General features: G+C 47.7%; 1 protein-coding gene across 1 annotated transcript; it reads right to left on the reverse strand.

Moving 5' to 3' along the window:
- Window positions 1-7,863: 7,863 nt before the first annotated feature.
- Window positions 7,864-11,581, reverse strand: LOC111140999 (adrenoceptor beta 2). Its single transcript, XM_022493306.1, has one exon. It carries the CDS (start codon window positions 11,468-11,470, stop codon window positions 10,214-10,216), a length of 1,257 nt encoding a protein of 418 aa, XP_022349014.1. The 5' UTR covers window positions 11,471-11,581; the 3' UTR covers window positions 7,864-10,213.
- Window positions 11,582-17,764: the final 6,183 nt, after the last annotated feature.

The raw sequence follows: 17,764 nt of genomic DNA on the forward strand, positions 1-17,764 counted from the left end.
GGGGACCGTCTCAACAGCCTTAAGGTGTCAGGCAATAGGTGAGCCTCTAATTCAGCATGAATGTTCCTATTGATCTCCCCGGAGTCCATCCCTGGCTCTGGGTAAGGCCCTTGTGGGCTTTGCTGGTAAACAGGAACAAAACACACACAAGCCTAGCTCCAGTTCATCGGAAGGAAATTAATGCAGTATTGTGGCTGAGAAATTGTTTGCTGCTTTCTCTGTTGAGAGATGTCACACCCACCAGAGGAAAATTTATCAATGTGCAAATATGTGCATACACGTGTTTACTGCGCCAAGGCAGTGAGGGACGCAATGGGACATCTCGCCTTGAAATGCTTTCCTGCCGGGCTTTGTCTGTTTCTTCCTCTAGTGTCCCATTTCATGCAGTGGTTCCTTCTGGAATGTGCTGCTTGGGGTCCCACCACAGTCCCCACCGGGACCTGCAGACCTCTGATTTCCCACTGTAACGTTTGCTTCATGGTACTGCCGACTCTGGGCAAAGGGTGTTCAGGCTTGGAGCTGGGCAGGGGCTCTGCTTACAACTCTGGGAGGGCACAAGGCAATCTTTATGCAACCCGACCTGCCCCTCCTCCTTTCCTTGCCCAGGCCAAGAATAGTCAATGATCATGTTCTGGAAGAAACCCCACCTTGTCATGGTGTGCTCTGAGCCAAGAGGAGTGGGAGCAGAGCGGGAGGTGGAGGCAGGAGGCCAAACCTAAAAGCCCAAAGCTCCAAAGTCCGAGGGTTTGGATCGGGTCTGATGCACCACTAACTTAATCCCCACCCCAAGGACTGGCTTAGGTCTGATGATACCCAGCGAGGAGTGTGTTTCCACACCTCCAATGCCCACAGGGTTTCTATACCATGCACACGAATACCCAAGAGTGTGTTCAGAGAGGCAGTGTTTTTAAGCGAATATTTACATGTAAACATGCGTTTCTAAGAAAACATACACAAGCGTCCCTGGGAACCCATATGTGTGCCCTTACCTACCTGAGAGTGTCTTTGTAGAGTAGATACAAATCTGATCTCTACTATAAACATATCAGTAACTTCTAAAAGCTCTTGGGATAAAGACCCAAATCTTTAATGTGGCCTAAAAGTCCTTTCACATGTGGCCCCTGACTACCTATTGTGAGTTTCTCCTGCTCCCCACTTTACTCTTCCTCTCTGCATGCCAACTAAACTGACCTTTGCTCAGTCTTCTTATGCATGAGGTTTCCTCTTACCACAGGACATTTGCACATGCTTCTCCACCTGAGTGGCATGCTCTTCTCTCCTTTCTTTTTCAAGAAATTTTCTAGCTATCCTTCAGCTGCTAGCTGAAACCTCACTTCTTTGGGGAGAGTCTTTAGTGAGCTCTCAGAATTAGTCAGATTCCCTCAAAACACCACAAATATCCTCCACAGGACCCATCACAGTTGCAGCTTGGCATGCATTTTTTAAAAGTTCTCTCTGTCACAAACCCACAAACCCAATAAGGACAAAGATAAACTGTTTTTGTTCATTCACTGTTCTTCAACACCTAACGATTCCCGGCGCTTACTCAGAGTTTAGTACACATGCATTAAATTAAGGGTATGTATATAGACTTACTAAAGAAAAGGGGTCGGCCCGTGGACCTGTGCCTCCTTAGGCAACAGTGGGACCATGATTACATGGCAGGCATGTTGGCTCATTTGGAGCCAACACAAAAGTGTACTTGGGAAGCCCCATGTGTGTTTTCCTCTAAGGCTGAGGTCTGAGTATGTCTGTGTCCTATATGTGTGTACATATTCATAGGGGAGTCTACACAAAAGAGCCTAGATGTGGCCATATAGCTACGTGGAAATGCTTATGTGTGTCCTTGTGTTGATACAGGATAGGCATCAGTTTAAAAGTCTGTATGTGTGTGTGTATGTGTTTATTTGGATGTGTGCATCTATGTGTGGAGGTGAATGGGTGAATATGTATGAATCGTACTCTTCCCTGCAGCTGGGTGGGACCCCCATTGGGTTTCTCAGTAGGAGGGTTTATGTACATTGGCAAATAGATTCATATAAACTTTAGCCTGATTTGGCTTAACCAAGGCATGGTGTCAAGGAGGAAGGAGCACTGGACTAGGAGTCTATCACTGCAGCAAAAATCCCTTTTCTTCTTGGGCTGCTACCTTCCAGTCTACCGCAGAGGGTTTGGGACTGGGCATTTTATGGTTAGTCAGAGTAATTCTTTATCACTTATAAATTGTTTGCATCTAGATTTTCTTATTTGGTAAAACAGGAAAATTAGGATTCTGTTTATTGGATAGAATGATTTTTTGTGTGTGAATGTATGCAACTGCACAGGGTCATTTCTCTCGTATGCCTACGTTTTGTGGTCTTTAGTGGAAAGGGTGGGGAAGGGAAGATAGGGTTGCTTTAGGCCCCCGAATTGCCTCAGAGCACCTGCACTGCAGGCCTCCAGGGGTAGCTGTGACAGAATGCAGATTGCTGGCTCCCAACCACAGCCGTCAGATCAGAATCTCAGGGATGGAGGCCAAGAATGTGCATTTTCTCAGAAATTCCCCCAAATCATTTTTGGGACTCACTGCAGTAAAATAAAATAGAGCCAAGAAACTGCTACCTAAACTGACATCACTTAGGCCTTCCACAATCCTATAGAAAGAGATTTCTAAGGCTGGTCACTTCAGGCCCTTGAGGTTGACCCTCTGTTCTGTGAGGCTGAGGAGGCCAAGTGATCATTTGGAATTACAGAGAGACACTGGGAAGTGAACCAAGAAGGAAATCCGAATGTTGAGAGCAGAACGGGCTTAGAGCAGGCAATGAGTCTCAGGAGAACTGTGAGCCCCTCTCAACCCAAAAGAAACAATAAAAACCCGCCCACAGGTGGTCAGGCTTGTCTGCAATATTTAGGAACATCTAATAGGATTTTTATAAGGGAACATTTGGTGGTAGAACAGAGACACAGTGGGTCCAATGAAGAAAACTCTCCAGACAAAGACAGTTATGATGGAAAAGAAAGCAAGAGTTCCCCAGGACTCTAATTTTGCTTTGTCAAGAGTATTGCTGTTGTGATTTTAAGAATTGTTTTCTCCTGGAGAAGTGAATATATTCAGAAATACCAGCCTTCCCCTCTTAGCGCTGGAACAGTAATAATAGAACCAGCTAGGAGAGACGGTCCCCTCCTGGGCCCTGGTACCTTGTCACCAATCCCACCTCTTGGAGCCTGGGGCTTCTTAGTACACTTGAAAAGTAATGGGCTTGCTCAACACCAATTCCCACCCAGATATTCTCTAATGTGAAACCTCGGATACTGGCACAGAGCTGGGCACAGAGATGGGAAAAGCCCCCCAAAGCCAGATGCCAAGGGCTTCCTGCTGTGAAGGTCAGCATTTGACTCAGAGCAAACCAATATGCTGGTACCAGGAGCCCGCCTCTCCCCCCCACTCCCCCCAGCAGGGGAAGCCCGCAAACAGTGCCTGAATGATGGTGAAAGAAGGGGTGCTGCCCGCTCTCCAGGCAATCTGGTTTCCTCTTTCATACTAAACTACAGCCTACCAACCACCCCCCACTCCAACCAGCATGGGCTTGAAATTAATCAGGCCTCAAGAAAAGAATCCCCAGAGAATGAAACAAAGTGCACCCAGTAAAAATGTCTTCTCATCGTCCTCTCTCCTCTTCTCTCTGACCTGACACCCCTCCCCACCCCCCGCCAAGGGGGAAAGATGGCATATCCTAGCAGCAAGGCATTAGGGCTCTGGTTCAGAATACCTCCGTTTCACTCCATTGGGTCGTGTCATCTTTGGCAACTTAGTTAACCCCTGTGAGCCCCAGTTTCCTTATTTATAAAATAAGGACAGTGGTACCCATTCTGTAGGGTGGGCTGAGCACTAAATAAGACCGTGTGCAAAAACTGCCAAGCATGATCCGGGGTTCATAGTATCCCTCTGGATATGCTACAGAGTAGCAATCTTAGCCATGATTCTCACCAGAAGTGGTCTGTGCAATAGAAGTCTGCTGTTGTACTTTTCAAACAGTGGGTATTGGTCACTATATAACTTGAATAGATTTATTTTAACATAAGTCAAATGGCTGGGCTGGAGGCATTTAACACCAAGCAAGAACCTTGCCCTAGGAGTTTAGTGGTCAGTTTCCTATGTTCTAAAAGCAGACTAGAGCCCACTGGGAGAAAGCATGCTTTCCAAGAGAAAAGTAGGGAAACATTGTTTTCATCAACTAACAAGTAAGTGGGGGACATGGGCATTCTGTTTAATTGACAGAATTTATCTTTGTAAACTTATTCATCAAAATGTGATCCTTGGACCACCGATGTGAGAAAAACTGGGGGAGCGTTCTAGAATGCAGATTCTTGGGGTCCCACTCAGATCTCCCAATCCAGATGATCTGGCAGTGATGACTCCTCTGCACCCCTAAACTTTGAAAACTGCTGGTCTCTGTATTTTGCCAGGCTAGTTATGACATCTGGATCGTATTATACATAAAATATATTCAAGGAGAAATTGTGAAATTATTATCTGTGGGTCCAAAGTTGTGTAATAATCGGATTCATTTTTATTTAAAAACATATCTATACTCATTGCCTAGCCATGCTTAGGACAAAGACTGGAAGCACACACATCTTGTTTAACGATGGCTATCTTTAAGTGGTAATGTTATGTGTGATTTATCTCATGCGGTGCTTTCCTCCATTTTTAAGTGTTCTGCAAAGAGTATCTATTACCTTTTTAATGAGAAAAAAAAGATGATTTTAAAATAAAAACATTGCAGCCAAATGTGCAGCATCAGACGCTTCCTGAAATCTTACAGAATTCTGGAAAAAGGAAACACAAGACTCATGGATACCAAACTATCTCTCATTTGAGATGATGAAACCAGGTCTAGAGAAGGAAAGTGACCTGCCCGCAGTGGCCCAGCAGGTTAGTGGCTGGGCTGTGAGAGATCCCAGGTCACCATGCTCTCCAACCAGAGGGCTTTGAAGTGTCCCGTGCTTTCCAGGGACCTGCCTCCCTTCCTTCCCACCCCGTGAGGGTGACGGAAAAACCACAGGAAGTGCACTGATTCTGAGGGTGGAGAAGTATGTAATAGCCTTTGCAGAGAGGGCTTTGCAGCTCTCATTATTCTCTCTCTGGGAGTTAGTAGGTCATTTGCAAAAGGCATGGGAAGAGCAGCTGATGAAAAGGTCTAATAGTTTGGAAAACTGCTTAACCTTATTTCTCTATTTCTGGATTTCCCCCCATGGCCAAGGACTGTTGAGATCCTGATTTCCCCTGGAGGTTTCCTGTTTAGGAATGCAGTGAAACCTCTGAAATCCAGAGGAATTGGGGAGAAGGCCAGCTGGAATTAGGGAACGGTCTGAATACTTTTTAAGAACATTCAGGTCTATTGTTTTCAAGGACACAGAGGCCCAGATTTGGAAGGATCTTAGTCCAGCTCCTGCTCGGTGCAGGAAACTTTTGTGCTTCATCCCGCACAGAGCTTTATTTGGGCTTCTCTTGAATGCTTCCAATGACAGGAGGCTCACTCTTCTGATAGATAATCTATTTCAAACGTAAAGTCTATTTTTTCCCTGGGCTGGGAATCTACCTTCCTCTAAGTTTCTGCTTGCCTTCTGGTGTTCATATAAAATCGATGTGCTCCTTTTCCCCCAGATGATCCTTAAACATTTGAAGGCAGGTACCATGCATCAAATAGGTCTTCAGAACATCCTCCTCTGCCAGCTGACCACCCTCAGGATACTTGATCATTATTAATCATTATAGGACAAATGTCATCAGTTCTAATTAGAATTATGGTCTACTGGCTCTTCCTAGCTATATAAATTCATACCTGAAGAGAGCTTAGAGACCACCTGCATGGGCCTCATGATTTTACGGAGGAGTAAACTGAGGTCTGCTGAGGAAAACTGCATGACCCAACATGAGAGAGAGAGAGAGAGAGGGAGAGAAAGAGAGCCCGAGAGGAGACCTGAAACCTAGTTATCTGAATCCCAGAGCAAGCCTCTTTGTACCTCACTCTGCCTCCTATTATTCATAAGGTATCAGTATTTCTCAAGCCCTTGAGAGTGCTTGGGAAGTTTGTTTTCTTAGGTATTTCAAAAATGCCTCCTTCAAATTATATTTGCACTGTCACTGAAGGAGGGATTAGCGCAGGACGGAATTTCGTGGACCTGATACTGTCCGTGAAAAGCCTCGTTCCAAATGCATTCACTGTCCTTGCTCTCCGCGGTCAGAAGACCCTCTCCTCCAAATGGACAGCACACCTTAGAGGGCCGCCTCAGCCTGCCAGGTTTCCCATCAGGTCCCAGCGGCCCACTCCATTTCTGGGAACTTCCCAACTTCGGAACCAAAAAGGAATGCGCCTGGATGTGAGGCAGGCTGTGTTTCTGCTCTACCCCGTGCTCCTTTTAAAGTTTCAGATCCTCTTTTCAGTGTTGCCGGATTCTCAGCGAAAAGACAAAGAAAAGGCTCAGAGAAACAAACTAGGCACTTGGGTGATAGGTTTCCTGTCCCAGTCCCCGGCAGTCCTGCAGTCACATGCTTCGAAGGGCACATTCCTTCCTGCTCCAGCCCGCAGCGACCTCCCTCTTCTCTCTGAGAGGTATTGCGTTTCCAGTTCTTACACTCGGTCTGGCGCGGGTGATGAGCTGCCTTGGGCTGCTTCCTGGTCTGCATGGGCTTGGGCTCCAGGGGACCCGGGTTCCAGTCCTGACCCTGCAGCTCGCCACCTTGTGCAGCTTTGGAAAGTGACTTAATCTTTCTAAGCCTCTGTTGTCTCATTTGGTAGGAGAGGACAATTACGTTGCCTACATCGTAAGGCTGTCCAAATGATGTCATGGCTAAAAAGGTGTCTAGCACTGTCCTGATCATTCAGGAAGATTCCATAAAAGGGATCTATTTAGTATTATTCATCTTATGCTACAGAAGGTAGAGACTGAAGCCCATACTCTTCTCACATGGCACACAGCAGGTGCTCCAGAAATGCTCCTGACTGATTCTAGCCTGGGCTTCTCTTGGTAGTAGTTTCACCAAAAATATGCTGAGTATCATGTGACCACAGGTTCTACTTCAAAGGTCCCTCTTCCCCAGATTCCTTTCCCTGAGAGTGACCTCGGTGAGGAGGCCCACCCTAGCCTGCCACTTTGCACACCTGTCAGCTTGCATCTCAGGATAAGGTTCTCATTTGACAGACTGTGAGAACTTGCTGTCCAGGCAAAGAAAACTTTATGACGATGAATCCAACACAAACCTTATGTAACCAATCTGTCAGCAAATGGAGGGACAGAGGGACATGGACAAATGCCTGCCTACTTCCCCTCCCCCTTGCAAAACAAAAGAGAACAGAAAGTGAGGGATTGAGACCTTCCTGAAACATCCATTTGTCAAGACCCTTAAAATTGATCAGAGTTTTTATATTAAAAGGATTCCTAAAGGAACATGAATATGGCTAAACTCCTTTGTACCTGAATTTTAACTGAAATTACATTAGAGGCTTCTCTAAGCAAAAAAAAAATATATATATATATACAACATTTTTTTAAAATAATGTTTATTGTCCATGGGACTTACAAAGGTGACAGAAAAGTTTACAACATTTTTTTCTACTTGAAATTTCTACCTGGAGTGGCTTGAAATTCCTGGCAGGCTAAGGAATCTTGTAGCTTCCCCCTGAATGCTGAGGGTATCCTAGTACACTCGTGCAGAGTAAAAGAACAATTCTTTCTCTTGCCCTTGTTGCACATTATTTGGTCATCGCCTGAATTTTGTGCTAAGGACCTGAGAGCAATAAGAACACCCACTGAGTCTGTTACGTGACAGCCTGAGGGAAAAGCTTCCACAATTGAGGGTGAGGACAGAAGTCAATGACCAGGCAGTGGAGGGAACACAGCAGTTTCTGGAATAACAGCTGACAGCTGGCTTCTCCGGCTATTACCCTGTCTCTTACTTACATCCTTGGCTTCTTACCTCGGGCAGGTCATTCCCCTTCATAGACTTTTCATCTCCTCGGATGCCCAGTGCTTTCTACGGGCTCTTGCAAGTCCAAGATCCTGTGAGGCTACCAGGAGGGTGAAAATTAGCTGGAGAAGTGGCCCACACCCCTGGGTGGGGGGTCCAGAGCAGGTGGAGAATGTAAGAATGGGCAGGGAAGCCCTTGGAGAACAAGTAAAAGTGCTGAAGGGCACCCACTCTCCCATTCACCACAGCACGTTCCAGGAACTTGGGCACCTAGTTTTCCCTCTGAGAGCTGAGCCTGCACCCGGACACCCATCACTGAGCTGACAGGAAGCTGAGGAAGCCAGTGCTTTTCTGGTTGGGGACCTTGGCTGGGACAGAAGGGAAGAGAGAAGTGGAGTCAGCTTCAGGAGCGGGTGAAATGGCAGTGAACCTGAGGGCTGATCCTCTCCAGGCTGCCAGTTGCCAAGGAGGACGGTCCACTCGGTCAAACCTGGGCCAAACTCTGGCTCAGACCCACGGGCAAAAATAGGAAGGGGGTGGGAGAAGCGATGTGTTTACTTTTGTTATTTTTCCCTCCTGTGCCTCTTCACAGTATTAGAACCTCTGCACAAAAAGGCAGTAGACTCACAGGCCTCGCCTCCACGGATAAGCCCTCCCAAACACTGCACGTCCCCCCAAACACAGTCAGTGTCGGGGTGGCTGGAAGGTGAGTTCGGAAGGCAGCATGGATGGGGGGGTGGCCTGGGGGCTGCCACTAACTGGGCAGACAGTGGAAAGTCCCTCTCGGATGCTCTGCCTAAATCAAGCAGTTGCATTAGACAGAAGCTACCAATCTGTCTAGATTTTTGAAGCTTCTCTCTATGGTTCTCAGCCAGGGGTGATTTCACCCCTCGAGGAGTCTTTGGCATTTTTTGGAGGGTGCAGCCGGCATCTGATGGGGAGAGAACAGGGATGCCGCCGCAGCTCTGACCACACACGGGACAGCCCCCCGCTACGGAGAGTCACCTGGCCCGCCGTGGTAACAGTGCCAGAGCTGAGAAGTCGGGCTCTATACCCAAGTGAGGAGGGTCAGAAGAACAGGGGCGGGGCGGGGTGGGGGGGACAGAAGGAAAGAAGGAGGAGGGGCTGCGATCCCACTCCGAGGTCATGAGGTATTCATCGGGTGGGTGTTTTCCAGCTCTGTCCCTATGACCAGTGCCCTTTCCAGGTTTCCTTGGAGGTAAAGGGCTTTGTTTGAGGACCTTGCTCATAAGAGCGTCTTCCTTCTCTTTAAAATGCCAAACTCTGACGCAGTACAAAGATTTCCACTATAAGAGGCAGCCAATGTATCATAACATGAGCAGCTAGTGAACAAGTAGGACTTGTAGGTGGGTGGTGGCGTGGGCGCGCGGAGGGACAAAACAGAGGCCCGTAACTCCGTTTCTGTGAGTCAGTGTTTCGGCTCTAACAAGGAATCCTCGCCATGGGACCGGCGAGACAAGCTATGCTGACGGCGGGCGGAACTGCCCCGAGGCACTGGCATTAAGAGAGATACAGGTTTGCGGCAGCAGATTCAAAGGCAAAGGAAAGGGTTAAGCAATCAGTGCACGCCACTCCTGTATCATTCTGTATTAAGTCCCTGGGCAGTTATTACAAATAGTTACCTGCGGTTTCCAGCGGGGGAGGTGACCACACTCCACTCAAGGGGTTTTGGGAGAAACAGGTGCAATGAAGTCATGGTCAAACAATTTATTTACTGTAAACTTTAGACTTTGCTCAGGAACACAACTGAAACTGCCCCTCAAGTCCCTGCCTACAACACCCTGTTTGAGCAAATAAGAGGAGCGGGGAGAGTCCGTGTTCACAGCTGAAAGGTCCGAGATACTCAAGATCTTCCAGTGCAAGGGTACGGGAAGGAAAAGACTCCTTCACATACAAATTACCAGCAGCAATATATATGTATATATATTACCCCTAATACTTGACCAATGAGGTAGATCCACGGAAAAGTCATCAAAACAGAGCAACCCCAGGTCCTCTGGGACTGAAGCCCTTCAGATACAAACAGACACGTTCCATGCAAAAAAAGGAACTCAACTGTACAAGAAACAATCACTCGAATATGCTCTCTTTTTTTACAGCTTAAAAAAATAAAAAAAAGGCAGAAGGCTGCCCTTCTGCACATCTCTATACAATTTTATTCTAAATGTATTACACTCAAGTTAAATAGTCTGTGTAGTGTTGTGCTGGGGGAGGGGTTTCATAAAAAGTAGAAAAACTGCCTTAGAGCAGTGAGTCGTTTGTACTACAATTCCTCCCTTGTGAATCAATGCTATCGTTATGCACAGTACCTTGACGGTTCGCAAGGTCTTCCGTGCCTGGGGGGTCCTCACACAGCAGTTCGCTGTCTTTCTCCTGCCCCAGGTGACATCCACTGTGCTCCCCAGCGTAGTCGGTCCTGCTGTTACTGTTGTTGGAGTAGCCATTCCCATAGGCCTTCAGTGAAGACCTACGCAGGCACAGAAGCTCCTGGAAGGCAATCCTGAAGTCCGGGCTCCGGCAGTAGATAAGGGGATTGAAAGCAGAGTTGACATAGCCCACCCAGTTTAGGAGGATGTAAACTTCCTTGGGGATGAGGTTATCCTGGATCACGTGCACTATGTTGACAATGAAGAAGGGCAGCCAGCACAGGGTGAAAGTGCCCATGATGATGCCCAGAGTTTTGAGGGCTTTGTGTTCCTTCAGGCAGAACTTGGAGGCCCTGCGGTGTCCGTGCCCACTCCGCCCATCCTGCTCCACTTGGCTGAGGTTTTGGGCATGGAAGCGGCCCTCAGATCTGTCGATCTTCTGGAGCTGCCTTTGGGCCACCTGGAAGACCCTGGAGTAGACGAAGACCATGACCACCAGGGGTAAGTAGAAGGACACGATGGAGGAGGCAATGGCATAAGCTTGGTTCGTGAAGAAGTCACAGCATGTCTCCTTGGCATAGCAGTTGATGGCTTCCTGGTGGGTGGCCCGGTACCAGTGCATCTGGATGGGCAAGAAGGAGGTAAGGCCCGACACGATCCACACCATCAAGATGACCACCCGGGCCTTATTCTTGGTCAGCAGGCTCTGGTACTTGAAGGGTGATGTGATAGCAAAGTAGCGATCCACTGCGATCACGCACAGGGTCTCGATGCTGGCCGTGACGCACAGGACGTCAATGGAAGTCCAAAACTCACACCAGAAGTTGCCAAAGGTCCACATTTTCATGAGGATGTGGCTGGCCCCAAAGGGCACCACCGCCAGGCCCATGACCAGGTCAGCACAGGCCAGGGAGGTGATGAAGTAGTTGGTGACCGTCTGCAGACGCTCGAACTTGGCGATGGCTGTGATGACCAGCACGTTTCCAAACACGATGGCCAGGACGATGAGCGACATGACGATGCCCATGCCCACGACCCACGCCTCATTACGTTCCTCCGTGCCATCTTGGTCCGGCGCGTGGCTGCCGTTGGGCGCCAGCAAGAAGACGCTGCGGTTCCCGGGCTGCCCCATGGCGCGCAGGCTGGCAGGTGAGCGCACAGGGTGCCGGCGCACCTGCCGCGCCTCAGCGGGCGGACCTCCGGCGCGGCGCTGCGGGCAGCGAGCGGACGCCGGGAAGCCTCATTCAGCGGCCGGGGGGTGGCTGTGCTGGGGATGCGTCCTGCACTCAGCTTGCGGGGTGCTCCGGGCTCCCCGTGCGCGTTGGACCCAGCCGGCGCTCTGGAGAAGCCGCCCCGGAGTGCGCGCTGCCCGTTATGTGCACAGGACTTTAGGGACCTGCCCTCCCCGTGACGTGCGGCAACTTTCCGCCAATGGCGGGCGGGCAGCCCCGAAGGGGCGAGGTCCCTTCCCCTTCCCGCCCTCCCCTCCCCTCTCCCGCCCCCTCCTGGGGCTGGCGCGGGCGGGGCCCAGCTGCTCCTGGGCGGCGGACGGGCCACCTCTCTCTGCCGGCTCCCCGGCTGGCCCCGGAGGCCTGCAGCTGGGGCTGGCGTGCTCACCCGCCGACCCGGGAGCCTTGGGCTCTTCTGGGGGCTGCTACCTGTCTGGCCCGGGCGCCTGGGCGGCCGCTCCCCAACATTCGGAAACAGAGACGACAGTGCCCACCCAGACACGCACGGGCAGGCACACTTGCACCCCGACAGACATGCTCAGACTTATACAGAACCACAGCCACCAACACGGAGACACACCCGCCCAGCGCACCCACAAGCACACTCGCGCGCGCGCGCGCGCACACACACACAGAAGCCCACAGGCACAAAGTCACCCCTGTCCAACAGAAACGGGCCCAAGACACAAACACAGAAGCACCCAGAAGCACAGAGGCATGGGCAAGCACACAGAAAGAAGTAAACAACACACAATCGCTGGCTTGGAGTCACAGAGCGCCACAGACTCCAACGTCCCCGTCCAGGTATTCCAAATCCCCTCACACTTGCATACGAACCCCAACTTCTCCCCGCCTCCCCGCCCCCCCATCCCCCGCAACACCACCGGCAACATAGACGCGCGCGCACACACGCACACGGGGCACATTCCCTTTCAAACATTTGGCAGGACCACAGGAGGTGACTTCAACAGCTGCCCGATTTCCTCAGCACACTCACTGTCAAGTACTTTTGGTGCCCTCCTTGGGAATTTGCAGGCATTGAGACACAATTTCACTCCTTGGATTTCATTCTGAGCTGGAGCGGGGGGGTGGGGGGGGGACGCATGTATGCGTTTGGGGACAGAGAGAAGGTTGTGCGCTTATATTTGTAATTCTTGGGAGTGTGGCATCACTCCCTTGTTATCTGTGGGAATGAAGATGAGTTGAATATGGAAAAATTTTCCTTTCAACCTCATCTTCTTCAGCAAACCCACTGCCACTAGAAATATACTTACATCTCCCTGGCAAGTTTGTTGATCTGTTGGGTGGAGCCCTATGAAATTGCCGCTCTTCTGTGGTTTCTGACTTTAAAAGTGGTTATTTCATATGGCTCAGACTATTAGAATGTGTTAACATTAAGAAAGTTTTGAAACCATGGGAAAGAAGATCATTTCTCCTTTTAAAAAAAAAAAAAAAAAAAGGTTGGACCAAGGCTTCAGACTAGGGTCTTTGTCCAGGAAATATTATCCTTTGCATCTGGCGTATGACTTTACTGTTAAAAAGAAATTAATTTTCAGGGTTTGATTTCACAAGTCTTAGTAGCTTCTTTGAAAGACTGAAAGCATTTCATGCAGTGTAACCAAACATACTTTGTAGATTACATAATAACATAACAATGGCTAACATTTAGGGAACATTCTGCTGTGTGCTTTTCATGCATTATTCCATTTAATCCTTCCCACAGTCCCATGGTAGGGGGAGTACTATTTTTAGCTTAATTCACAAATGGGGCTCCAAGAGGAAAATAGCTTGCCTAGGGGCACCCGGCCAGGCAGTGCCAGAGGCAGGAGGTGAACCCAGGTCTTCTTGACTCTAAAACTCATCTTTTAATCGTTTCGAGGGGTTCTGTCATCACATCCAGAGCCGAAAGGAGGCTAGACAAGAGACTATAACCAGAATTGGAATACTAAGTTTCCAGATCCCCTGTCGTAGCACTTTCCAGCTCACCTTCCTTAGGCAAGTCAAAAAAATGGAGCCTAATTTCTTCCATCTCTAAGTGGAGAATAAAGTCACTTCCACTGGGCGGAGTGAGAATGGAATATATAATAATAAATGTGAAAGTGCTTTTGCACATATATATGCCACACAAACATGGGTCATAAATGAAAATGTATACAAATCACTTGGTAATTTAGAATGCGTTGTTAGTCTTCTCTAACAGAACAATCAAATACTTTAAGACAAAAGTAACTCGGGTGTTTACTGTAGAAGTAAAGCTCAGAAAAACAGAACAAAACAAAAAATGTAACCTTCTTGCTCCCTTTAACTCCCTTTACCAGCCAGAGATGGTTTTCACAGAACAGATGCCTTAAAAACCAAATATTTCCCATAAAAGGCACAAATATTAATTAAAGATCTATTACGTTCCCATAGTTTTCAAAATATACCCACCCCATATTTGTGTTTTCCAAAATTGGCTTTGGTATGGTGCATTTTAGGAAGAGGCAGTGTGTGTTATGCAACACAGTTTCTTTAAATATACATCTAGCCCAAATGTGGAACTAAGCCATTTAAAACCTCCTTCCTGTTTGCCAAGCTATGGAATAAATAAGCATATTGTTTAACCTTCCCATAACGACAACAACAAAAAGAACAAAGAAAGCCCTTTTAGGACAAACACTAATTGATCATTTAGATATACACATGAGTCATCGAAAAGCCTAACTTTGAATATTTTGGGAAACACCTTTTAAAAAACCCACAAACACTAAATCAAGAAGGGAAGATGGCTTATGTCAACGAGGAGGTTCCAGGCTCCTACCCATCAGCTTTCCCAAAGTGACAATCTCTCCTCTTCTCCCCCAACCCCTTCTCACGTTTTCTTTCTCTCTCCCTCCCTCTCTCCCTTCCTCCTTCTCTCTCTCTCTCTCCTCTCTGCTTCATCACCAAGCCGGTAGGAATTTCAAGATGCTGTCTTCACACCAAGAGTCTTCTCTTGACCTCCTTTTTGAGTTACGGGAGTTGAGAGAGAGTGGGACAGAATTTACTAGATCATTGAGCTCATTTCTCCCCACCCCCTCCAGTTTGCAAATGAGAAAACTGAAGTGAGGAAGTAAGAAGGATCTAGTCGAAGGTGGAAAGCGAGATAAAGGGTTCAGGCCTGCCTCTGGCCTTCCAGATTTTCACCGCCCCACGCTGTCCTTTCACTTCCCCGGGAGAGGACTTCGACTGGCCCTGCTTGCTGGGCTTGTGGCCTTGGAGACTTAATGCTTCAGCTGAACTGGGAAGTTCTTAGACTAAATGTACCTTTATCTGATCTAAGAAAAATCAGTCTCCTTTATGGTGATTGATAGTGTCTAATTACATATTTTGTCAATCCCTTAAACCACCGATTTGTCGTTTCCTGCCTGCCAAACAGGAAACACACACACACACACATTTTGATTTGCTGAACAAATGTTTGAATAGGAGTAAGGCTCCGTGGTGCCAGGGAATGTCCTCACACCATTAGCTGTACAGCTTAGGAAAATCTTATCCCATTCTTGGCTTAGGTGAACTTCCTTCCATCTTTATGATCATCTGTACAGAGAAACATCTGTAGATTTCTTTCTAAATAATGGTCTTAAATGTCTCTTTAATATTATCTCTGTATACCTTCATCCCATTACATTTACATTAGATGAGATTAAGTGCCCATAAAGTGTTTTCAGTGTGCTCCCTTGCAAAAGAGGTAACTATTACCTTTCTCTTATTTTCGAATCAGAATGTAAGTATAGAGTACATGGATCTTATCAGGTCCTATGTGTGAAAGGACACTTTGAATGTGAATAGTCAGTAATTTGTTTTTAATTTGAATTTCTGTGGAAAAGAATGAAAGCCCGGACAAAGCTGGGTGTCTTAGAAAGAAACATGACTCTGAAAAATTACCATTACCACTGAGTTATATAATACGCTGGGTGGAATGTTCACTATTTTTGAATGAAGCATCTCATGGTCCGGTCAGCCCCTTACACAATGCATTCCCCCAAAACTCTCAGACAGCTCTACCAGGGGCAAGTTCCCCGGGTCCTTCTGCCATTGTACGTTTCTGACTGTCCAGAGAGTGACCTGAAGTCCACCTTCTCATAGCTCCTGCCCGTCGGTTTTAAGTCTGCCCCCTTGAGGCCACTCAAAACAAGTCTCCTGTCTCTTCCCCAAGACTGTCCTCAAGCTTTCCGGAGAAGCCCTTGGAGTTCTCCTGAGCCTTCCCTTCCGCTTAAATATCCCTTGTTTCCTTGGGTTTGGAGACTGTTTTACCGTCTCGGGAGATCTATTTATACTTGGGTCAGTCGATGTCTAAACTTAACATCAGTACCTGGTATGATCATAGAACAAGTGCTCAAATAATCAATTTGCAGTCACCTTGGCAACCACAAAGAAGCAGGGCCACCAGCAAAGCTTTCAGAACAGCTGATTATACCAGATGAATTTAATTTCCTGCTGTGCTAGCGTTTCATGAGAGACATGCTAATAAATTCTCCACGTCTCAGGGGCACTGAACAAAGGAAGATGGTTTAAATGAAACCAGGAGAGACTTCAGCTGGTCTTATGAAGGGCTCCTCGGCCTGGGGACATTGGGAGAGGCGAACCTCCAGCAGCTTTTCTCAGTGGGGGGGCTTTGCAAGAGAATTAAACAAGCAGGAAACTGAGTCACTCTTCTAACCAATTCTCCCAAGAAGGGCACCTAGCTATTAGCCTCCGGGGGATATAAGTGAGAGATTAAATTGTTCCATACAATGCAACGAATGCCTTAGGGTACAAGCGAGGGGCATCCCTTGATGTCTCCTGCAGATATGGGAACAAACGGGATGTGGGGATGAATACTTCCGTGTGATGGACCCAGGGTGGTGCGGAGGAAGGAACATGGTTGGGGGGTCAGGAGACCCAGGCTCTGGGCCCTGAACGGCTCTAATGTTGTAAATAACCTTAATCAAGTCACGTTCTTTCTTGGAGCCTCGATATCCATCCATGACATGAGGTTGGCCTGGGCGACCTCTAAGGCTCTTCTATTCTAAGCTGAACGAGCCTGTTGTGGGAAGGATGCACGTGGAAGGGCACTGAGGAGTGGAGTTCCTGACTCTGAAGCCACTGAGGAACTGGCAAGTGAAAACTGTCACCAACCTACAGAACAGCTTGGCTATGTTGCCTTCTCCCCGCCGCCCCCCCACCTGGCCCCAGCCCCACCGCCAAAGTTCACCATCGCGATTCTGGCTACTCTGAGTGGCAGCTGTACCGTTATCTACTAAATATTTTTTTTTTTGACATTGACTTATTTCTAGAATGCAAATATATTTATTTTTTAAAGAAAATTTTGTACTACTGCCACTGCTGCACGTGGAAAACCAGTTCATCTTCCGTAAATAGAAGGTAACCATGAAAACAAAACAATGTTAATAAATTCTCACTAGATTTTGTCGCCTGCCAAAGTTCTGAGCCCGAGGCTTTCTCTTTTTATTGAAAAGGAAGATTAACAAGTGCTGGGGAGATATTAATGGTATTCTAGCACCAAATGGGGCTTTTTCCATCTCTTTTAAAAGATGGGAAAGAAAATCGAAAAGGGAACAACTCCTAAGTATTACAGTGTTTTCAATGTAGTGTTACTGAGGTATTTAAAATAATTTCTACTTCTACCGAAAGGGATCTTAGCCCCAGACTTGTGCTAATGAGACCCGCCGCTGTGATAGAAAAAGCATTTTGCTTCTGGAACCAGGTGGGTCTGGGTTTCAATGGTGATTCTGCCCTTACCCAGCTGAGTGCTTCCAGCAATATGTTTAAGCCCTCTGGACCTCAGAGTGGTTCTTTGTAAAATAAGGATGAAATCCTCAGAATGGTTGTCTAGGGAATAGAAGGAATGCATGAAAAACTGGGTTTGGGAAGGAAGGGAGAAGACCAAGAGACATGACAATAGAACAGATCAGCATAATTTGGATGGGCCCAGGACTGGGGAGTTGAGTCAAAGGAGTCAGGACCATTGCCCAGCTGTTGGCGTGAGTGTCTGTGGGACAAGAAGTGGTGATGAATTCAGATATGGCCATATAGAATTTGAGGTTTGGACTGGACATCAAGATGGAAGTCAGAATATCATTATGATTAGGAGATAAAGAGATTTGGGGTGATGTGTCTGTCGGTGGTTGTCATGACACTGGACGTGTTCCCTGAACTTCAGTGTACACACAGAG

Source organism: Enhydra lutris, unplaced genomic scaffold (genome assembly GCF_002288905.1).
Source record: "Enhydra lutris kenyoni isolate GAN:26980312 unplaced genomic scaffold, ASM228890v2 scaffoldscaffold5, whole genome shotgun sequence".
NCBI lineage: Eukaryota > Metazoa > Chordata > Mammalia > Carnivora > Mustelidae > Enhydra > Enhydra lutris.